Here is a 9,819-nt window from a genome sequence, read left to right as displayed (position 1 = left end):
AATTAGATTCTATACCTGGAAAATTATAACAAATGTATACATTTTCCATATATAGAATTTAATTTGGCGGGTGGGGGTTGTCTTCAATCCAAGTAAATAAAGTCTTATTAAGATAGACTGCACGTTATAACCTATGTTTGTGGTAGGTTCCCATCAGTATGCTTGCCCAGTAAGGGCTATGTGTTTTATAGTCATGCTCCGTGTTGGCTTCATTTAAATCAGCCTCATAGATGATTTCTATTACTGAGCACATGCTGGTTTTGGCAGCAGTTTAATGACAGACAATGTATTTAATGAGATTTCCTTATATGTAAATATAACACAAAGAACATTTTTCCCCATGCTCATTGGGGAGTGGGGAAGGGACCTCATCTTGTATTTGAGTAAATATAGTATCTATTGGCAGTTCTACTGGAAGGCAATTAATAATTAGCTATAGAAACTTTCACAAGAGGGTAGTTTAAAATCTTTCAGCAGTCATGTCCAAGAGTTCTTAAGTCTGCTAAGCCAAAACAGGAAATATTTCAATGAGGAAAAATCTGAACTGGTCAATAAATGACTGCATTCAAAAGCATGATGCAATATTGTCAGTTTAAACAACTAACCAGTGCATTACCTTTAAAAAAGTGGGGTTTGGGGGGGATTTGTTTGTTTGTTCATTTGTAATTTCACTGGATACAAGTAATGATTTCATATCATGAACACATATTAGGGACATGCAGTAACCAAGTAACTGTTAGCATCATTTTTTATAAAACTTACAGTTCTTTATGTTTGTCCTCTGCCAGGATTTGGTCATTTGGCTTTAGCCCATACCTAAAAAAAGAAAAGATAGTTACGCACTTGGGTGTTTATCAGAATTATTAGAAAGAAACGTCACAAATCTCAAACCAGACAAAAAAAAATGTAAAGATTTTTGGGTTTTATGTTTTTGGAATATAGCTATTATCATGAAATATTTATCTACTAAAATGTCCCTTGCACGAATTCATCCCCAACAAGGCTCTGTACTCCAGATTTCTGTTGTTTGCCACAAACTTCCTCCCCAAATTGCCAGCCTCTCCAGAAGCCATGCAAGCTGGATGCAACAGCTCTATGGGCTGGATCTTTGACACCCCTGCTCTAAACCATCCTAGCCAGGTTAAAGAAAACAAGATTTGTTTGCCAAATTTGTTAGCAGAGACTATTAGATACAAAGGGATCTGAGTCCTGATAAGAATTCTGCATTTCTACATTTCTTTATAGTTTAGTTTTCAGATAATTCACTTAGTCACAATTTCAGTAGGTCTATAACAACTTAGCAAAGCCAAATTTAGTTCAGATTAGAAAAGCATAAAATATCATGAATGTTATTTCTTACAGTATTGTCTCCTTTCAAAGCTAAATCTTCCCTATCAGTGAAGTCCCCTGAACCACTAATCTTTTCATTGAATTTTCTTGAACTCTTTTACAGAGAATGTAATCGCTATTTAATGCATGTTCAAAACTGAAGTATTTAATTTGCCAGGGTTCTTGGAAACAAGACTGTGATGTAGTCTGTCACTGGTCATAAAAAATCTCTTTATTGTAACAAATGATCTCAAACCTCTTCTGAATTTGATTTTATTCTCCTCTTTCTTACCAACCAGTATATATTTGTTGCCATTTGGGGAATAGTCACAAGTATTATGTTAACAAGACCAAATCATGAAGATCTGTGAGCCTGCAACACTGAAATCAAGAATCCCAGCTCCACAAGTAATAAATTAAAAACAATAGACACATAGTTGATACTTTATCTGTAACCTTTTTAAAAACAAAATACTGAAATAGAACTACATAGAGTCTTATGAGCTGCAAGCCAATGCTCTTATGTAGGCATGCACAAGACTCTTAACAAAGTATCAAAATAGTTTCTTCCCCACAGTACATTAAATTACAGATTCCCAGAAATATGAACTGCTTGTTATATTGGTTTTGCTTTATTTTTGTTTTCTCATTCTCTTCCTACAATCTTAGACACAATAGCCAGATCATATAACCATGAAACCCAACAATTTTCTACACTTAAAGCAAACTAAAGGGGTAGTAACAATAGCATTCTGGAAGTTTGTCAGTACAGTTGGTTAATCCTCTTTGCCAAACAAGTGAAAGGGATACTGTATGATTTTAATACTAATGATTCACAGCAACTCCAACTAGCAAGTTCAAGTTGGTTATTTTTTCACCACTATTAAGAAATAATTTTTATTCGGTGCAACTTTTTATTGGGTACTTATATGATGTCTTCATCAGTTACCATAAAAAAATTACATTAACAGTCCAATCAGAACACATTGAAGCCATCATACAGTCATTATGTGTTTCTTTATGTCCTGGAATTTGTAAAAATCAATAACTAGAGTGCTTAATTGAAAATACTCCTCATAAGGAAAGGTTATGACACTTCATTTAATCATTTTCCACTGTCTAAAAGACATACTGTATAATGGAAACTAACGATCTTTGTCTGTAATTAGCATTGTGGCACTGATACTCTGAATGGGACAAACAGCTTAGAGAGATAGTGCACTTTAGATAGCATGTAAGTTTCCAGAGACTACCACTTCTAAGACCACATTAATTATGCACTGTGGAAATAACTCCAGGTTAAATGTCAAGATTAGGCTTGTTACATGAACCAATGTTTGCTCAAAAGCTGGTAACAAACAACTGTCTTAAGACCCAAAATAAGCCATTTAGAGATATGATCAAACATATGGAAAACAAACAGACTATTCACAAAGGCTGATTTCTCTTTCATGTCCTTCTGTGATTTGGTTCTACCAGTCTAAATAAAAAGATGGATAAAAAGCATGTATGAAGTTAATGCAGAGATCAGATTCAAAACCACATGCTCATGCATGCTGCTTAGGGACATATGTTTAAGCCTAAAGAGCCATCCAGCAGAAGCAGGAAAAGGTTAAGCTTTAATCTAACTTTTATATCTAAAGGTAAAAAGTATAGTTAGAACAGATTTACACCCTACATGTTTACCCTAACCCTTGTTTAATGTTCACCTGGTGCCAGGGGATGACCAGGACATGAGCCTTCAGGCTTGACACTAGAGCATCATGTGCCAGGGAGTCAGGAACAAGGCAAGATCAGGAACCAAGGGGTCCAAACTAGAGACAAGTCAAGCTATCACGAGCAAATGGGTCAAGAGGTCTGTAAGGGACTGAGACCGAGGTAGAGCAACAAACAGCAAACAGAAGTCATGACTGTAGTCATTAGCTAGAACAGGGGTCGGCAATTATTTCGGGCGGAGGGCCGCTTACCCAGTTTTGGCAGGCTGTTGAGGGCCACATGGGTAGCCCCGCCCCTTGACAGGTGCCCCAGCCCCTGGTCACCATCTTGGGACCAATGTCCCAGGGCCAGCACCGGTGGGGCCCAAAGTGGGGCACAGGCTGGCAGGGGTCTGTGGAGCTGGGCTGGGCTGTACCAGCAAGGAGAGACGCACCAGCCACAGGGCGGGTGAGAGACTGTATTTTCCCCCACCCCACACTCCACTTTTCCCTGGGCCACTTTTCCCTGCACTCCTTCCCTGCCCAGGGTCCTCCCCTGCCCTCCCCCCTGCTTACCTGAGGTTCTGGCACGGGGCAGCCATGTGGTCCCAGGCTAGAAGCCTCTGCTGGGGCTCCCAGCTGGGGAGGTGGGGACAGGTGGGCCCTGCTGTTGTGGGAGCCCGTTGGGCTTCCCCTGGGTCCTACTACCCTTGGTTCCTGTCATTTTTGACAGGAACCAAGGGCAAATAAATATTAATTTTCTAAATTTTTAGGGGCCCTGTGGGCTGTATAGAATGGCCTCACAGGCTGGATCCGGCCCGTGGGCTGTATTTTGCCCACCCCTGAGCTAGAAGATCCAGAGCAGGAGTTGTAGCTATTGGAGTGGTCACAATCATTCAAGTAAAGCCACAAGACAAAGACACAAGACAGAAGACAGCTAGCAACCAGGAGCCGGGGATCTAAAGCCACAACCCGGTGATCAGAGATCAGAAACTAGGATTGAGGCTGGAGTTAGGAACCAGGAACAAGGATTCAAGCAAGGCCTAGAAGCCACGAGCCAGACAAAGAGGCATCTGCCCAATTGAGCAGCCTGAAGAACACTGAGATGCGAACTGCTTCGATCCAAGCAGCCACACCCATGAAAGTAACTCGAGCCAGTTGCAGGTAGTTAGGCCCAACTCCAGTAATCAGGGTTACCTAAAGGGCTAAAACTGTTTCCCATCCTGGCTCTTGCCACATGGTTATGAATTACATCAGCCTATTTTGCTATCACTGACTAAATCAGGTTCAAATTGAAAATACTTGCAAACTAGCCTTTCTTCAAAAACGTAATTCCTGGAGTGACTAGTGAAGAAAAACAACATGAAAAAAATATTTTTCAAATAGATTAAAAATGGTTTTTATAAAGCGACAGATCTCTCAGTGGCAGGAGGCCCCCCCTCTGGAAGTGGCTTTTTGTTAAGATGAAAATACCATGCAAATCACTTTTGTGAAAATACCCTCTGAAAAAGCTTAGCTACTCAGTGAGTCCACCTGTATGTCCTGAATGAATCAGACAATGCTAAGATGTCACAAAATACTGTAACTACTGTGTTAGACTATGGTTTAATCAGTAAGAGGCCATTTAAAATATAACCTTCATCATGGACTTCTGCACAAGGTCTCTCCAGGGCCCCTAACCAACACTAATGATTTCAGGTAGAGCAGAGGTCAGTCTATGGCCCATGGGCCAGATCCAGCCCAAGGAGACATGGCAGTGACTGGATCCTAATGCCTGCCCACTTCTGACCCAAGTTGAATCACTCCAGCCCCTCTGCCAAAAAATTGCTGCTGACCACTGGTATAGAGGACTTGCTGTAGGTTCATCAGAAAATATTTTTTTAAATGACGATTCAGGGTTTATACGGTTAACTCTCAAGGTGATACTAAAGCCACTTTCATATTCCTTTAAAAAAAGAAAAAAAAAAGTGTACTTATCTGTATGTGCTTTTAATAATTAATTTATAAAAACTAGGACAATGAGCATCAGGAATGTCTGTGCTTACTTGTCTATTTTTCAGACAGTCAGCTTCTCTTTAACACTCCAACAGATCTCTCAGGCTAAAAAAGCCCTGTCTGAGGCTTACTGTAACTCTGCTGCCATGGTATATTTTTCCCCGTTTGATGAGAAGCAGCATCAAAATTTGTGACCAATAGACACCTAAAAATATTTATAGCTATCATAGCATATTTGATTTGGAGTTGTTCAAAAACAGCATTAAGACTTACCATGATGTTTGGTAACTCCATTTTTTTTGCATTTCCTCAAACCTGGTTTACCCAGAGAGAGAGAAAATTGTGACTGAACTGCTTTAAAAATATTGGTGAAAGAACTGCTTTAATTCATTTAAAATTTTGGCAGCTTTGGTTATTCCCATAATCACTCTGAAATTCTAAAGTAGCCTATTATATTCCATGAATGTTAAAAAGAATCACTAGCCTAAAGCTGAAAATCTGAGTATTAAGGATTATAGCACATTTATATCACTGCAGGAAAGCCATTTAGCCTTAGCTCTACAGGCTGAACATTCCTTTAAAACACACACACACAAATAACATGCATCATAAGCAAAATTCTAGGAACTAATATAAGTAATTTAAACTAATGCCCATACATCCTGCCCCAAATACCAGGTCTCTGACATAACCCATTTCCTTAAAAGCCCAAGGAGAAAGCTGCAGAATGACCTGACATGTGCCTGTCCCACTCAAATTGTAACTTCATAATCCTGCAATTATGAATCCTCTACCCCTCAATTTTATCCTCAGTATTCCTCCTCTCCTACCTTGTTCCTGTACAATCCCTTGAAGTCTCTACTTAGACCTTTGACTTCTCCCTGAACAGCACATTCCTGTCCTCCCCACTATGCATTTCTGATCCCAACTATCCTATGGCCATTACTCCTTCCTGCACCTCATAGGCTACTGGATATCTCCACAGTCTGCCAGCATGCATCAGCTTCCCGCTTCCTTTATTTAAGCTTTCTCTTAAGTCAAACCATTGAACAGAAAAGGACAGTCATATTATCTGACAATATGCTGGCTTCAGTCACATGGAAAACAAAGAAAAACAGTTCAGCTTTACTAGGGTTAGCTCCATTTCCACCTGCAAAGGCTGAAAAGAATGGACAGCCATTCTATTTGAAACAATCTTCTGCCATTAACTTACTGAAAAATCAGTGAAGAATGGTTGCCATTTGGGGAATAATCACAAGTATTATGTTAACAAGACCAAATCATGAAGATCTGTGAGCCTGCAACTCTGAAATCAAGAATCCCCCCTCCAAAAGTAATAAATTAAAAACAATAGACACGCAGTTGATACTTTACCAGTATCCTTTTTAGAAATAAAATACTGAAATATAACTACATATAGTCACACACACACACACACACACACACACATATATATAGACATATATTTTCTATTTCTATTTCTCTCTCTCTTACAGACACACATGGGCAGATGATCCTGTTGGTTGCCAGAAGGAGATTCCACTTACTCTCTACTACAGGGGTGGGCAATTATTTCAGGCGGAGGGATGCTTACTGAGTTTTGGCAAGCCATCGAGGGCTGCATGACAGGCAGCCAGGGGCAGATAAATATTAATTTTCTAAAATTTTTATGGGCTCCGCGGGCTGGATAGAATGGCCTGGTGGGCTGCATCTGGCCTGCAGGCTGCATTTTGCCCACTTCTGCTCTACTACCTGCTGACATGGATAAGGTACATACTGGTCCAGCATCTTTATTACATACCTCAACCCTCTACCCAGCCTTTGGCACCCACAAGCCTTTTGCCAATATCTCTCCCTCTCTCATCCCCAAATTTTTCTCCTGTTTCTCATCAAAGGGTGGTTACATTAGGAAAATTATTTTTTGTTCATTAATGTCACTGAACCAGTGCTGCCCAGGAAAAATGACTCTCATAATCAAAAGACACCATTTTCCTGCACCCTACAATCTTTCCCTGAACTAGTATATAGTCATGTCCTGTCAGCCTCTTAATTTCTTTGCTCTACCACAATTCCTCAAAAAAAAATCTCTTCCTGTTCCTGCTGCTTTCTCCCATTCTGCTCCCCATATCCTCCTTTGCTGACTGCCTACTCTAAAAAGTTCCATTTCCTGTAGCTATACACTTTCCTTTTCACTGACAGCCCACATATTCATGGGTCATAATCTAACCCAAGGACAGCCTAGTTTCAGACCAGCTGGAAAGGGGAGATTGAACATAGTCAAGCAAAGACAGTCACACAGCTGTATTAACTAAGAGATTCAGACTCTTCAGGCCAAATCTTTACCAGCTGGAAGTCAGAAAGCAAAATATCATTGAAGTCACTAATAATTAAACTATAAACATTGTGAAACTTTGGTTCCAAAGGTGAAGAGCCTCTTTAAACAACAACTTCTCAACAGCCCCTTCTACCTTATTTCTTTTAAAACCTAGAGCTGATTGCAACTGTGGTATTATTTTATAATAAAAAATAACACAGCTAGGCAGGCCTGAAAGTCTTGAATACGTCATAGAACAAACAGAACCAGATACTTATAACACAACTACTGCTTTTAAAAAAGCATCTTAAATAAAGGAATTTGAACTCATAACAGAAACCCAGATTGAGGTTGTTTTAGTTTGGAAAATGCCTTGCTTAGGGCTTTGTTTCTAGAATGTGAATGTTTTTAGTGCTGCAGATATTGTAGCAACTCTGCATAGAACTTGAGATGGAAGTGTTTCTCATATATCTACTTTTCCAATACTGGCTTTTCCCCAACTCATGTAGTACTTATTTTACCTGCATCATACCCTCTATAGATTTAAAGTCTTTGGTTTCTGTTGTTTGTTTGATTTAAATTGGAATTGGTTTAAGTGGCGTTTAACCAATGTTGTCAGCAAAAATCCTTTTGCAAAAAATTTCTGAGGTGCCACTTTATCAGAATTCAACACAGTAGTAAACTCAAAGAATAAAGTTATACCACCTATTATTCAAAAGTTCAGCGTTCCCTAGGCTTGCAATAATTACCATGCTTGTTTTGACATTATCAGGATAACCAGTTTCTTGCAATAAAAATAAGCATTATTTTTAATGTAAGCAGGGTTCAGCATAGATTCTTCTGATTCAGCATTCCAATCTACAGCTTTGCTTCCCAACAGACTGTTGAACCAAAAAGACTCTCCATCAACAGTGTGCTTAGAAATCAGGATTTTAGCAGCTACTAATAACGTAAGACAGGCTTAAGGGGCTTTTGAAATTAAGTCAAAACAATAATAGGTTTAAATGATTAAAATGGATTAAGAAAGCCAGAAAAGTTCAGTGCTAATTAATCACCAAACTGAGGCAAGCTATGATCAGTTAGTAAGGTCTGAGCTACCAGTCTAGATAGAAGCATACAGTAAGAAGCTTTTCAAATCAGTTTAGTTTATTGTAATTAAACCAGAGGACCAGAAACTTAAAAATATATGTAAGCATTCAGAAGTCTATGAAAATGAAAATATTTTCAAAATTCTCATTTTTGGAATGTATAATTGTAGAAACTTTGTTCCCTCTTCCCAAAAGCTTCTTTTGAGAAGGAACATAAGAAAGCTGTAATTATTGTATGCACTAACTACATCCATTGCAATCTTCAACAGATATTTTCAGTTCCCATCATTGAAATACATTGGCAGAATGTATTTCATGTTACTCTCTTATGTTCAGGCATCTTTCAGTATTATGTCATTAGTGCCTAAGTTGCCAGTTCTATGCAAATACTGATTCATTATTTAATCAACATTTGAAATAAAAATGTAGCCTATGTATTGATTTGCATATTCTTTTGAATATTCCATATTCAAGCTGTACCATTAATCACTGAAGTCATATTTTGTTTATGTTCTGAAACCAGAGCCTAACTTTATGTACTGCTTCTTCTGCAACTATAAAAACAAAGTTTGTTTGAATGCATTTTAACTATAAGTACAAGCCTTGTTTCACAACAATCAAGAAAACTAACTTTGTCCACATAGAAATTCAGAAAAAGATTAATTAAAAAAAAGAAGTGTGCAAACAGACTAAGAGGCTGTTCATTCCACTACTGCTTTGCCATTGCAATGGCAGAGCTTTAGTAGTGACCATGTCTCCCCTGTTTTTCATCTGTGGCATTCCCTGCTGGGATCCACTCTGCCCTGCCACATGGGGTCCTACCTGCTGGGCTGCAGAGGCCTTGCAGGGAAGACAGCAGGACAGGGAGCCTGAGCCCACACTGGGCAGCTGGCCCCCTCCCCACACAGAGCTCTAGGGAGCATGGGGTCCCCCTTGCCCCTCCCCCCACAGAGTATGTGGCTGGAAGCTGTCCCGTCCCCCCCCACCTGAGCCCACAGAAGGCAGTCCGCGCCTGCCCCCCCACAGGCTCCATACCGGCTGTGCTGTCCATGACAGGGGGCGGGGGAAGCTGGGCTCCGCACTCCGCTATGCGGCAGCTGGGACTTGGGCACTGCTGTGGGGGGGCAGGGGGCTGTGTACCTGGGTCTCTGGCACCACAGCCCTGGCAACTGGGCTGTGGTGGGGGGAGGAGGGGCACCTGCAGGGCTGGGGGGCTTGAGAGTGAGGGGCCTGGACCTGCATTCTGTAAGCTAAGGGGACAGGGGGAGCTCTGATTTTCCATTATAAAAAACCCCAAATCAAATACCAAAATGTATAGGTATTTAGAATTTATCTTATTATAGTGTTTGAGGCAAATTGTTTTTTGGCCCTCCTGGGTGATAGCGATCATTGCTTGCTG

General features: G+C 40.1%; 1 protein-coding gene across 1 annotated transcript in view; it reads right to left on the bottom strand.

Moving 5' to 3' along the window:
• The window catches only part of ADK (adenosine kinase), a 563,842-nt gene that overhangs the window by 520,861 nt on the left and 33,162 nt on the right, over nt 1-9,819 (bottom strand). Inside the window, exon 3 of the mRNA XM_014523581.2 lies at nt 763-816. Within this exon, the coding sequence (XP_014379067.1) occupies nt 763-816 (54 nt within the window). The remainder of the gene's footprint in view (nt 1-762; nt 817-9,819) is intronic.

Source organism: Alligator sinensis, unplaced genomic scaffold (genome assembly GCF_000455745.1).
Source record: "Alligator sinensis unplaced genomic scaffold, ASM45574v1 scaffold109_1, whole genome shotgun sequence".
In the NCBI taxonomy this organism is placed as follows: domain Eukaryota; kingdom Metazoa; phylum Chordata; order Crocodylia; family Alligatoridae; genus Alligator; species Alligator sinensis.
The sequence above is the reverse complement of the archived record's forward strand: the minus strand, read 5'-3'. Positions and strand labels throughout refer to the sequence as shown.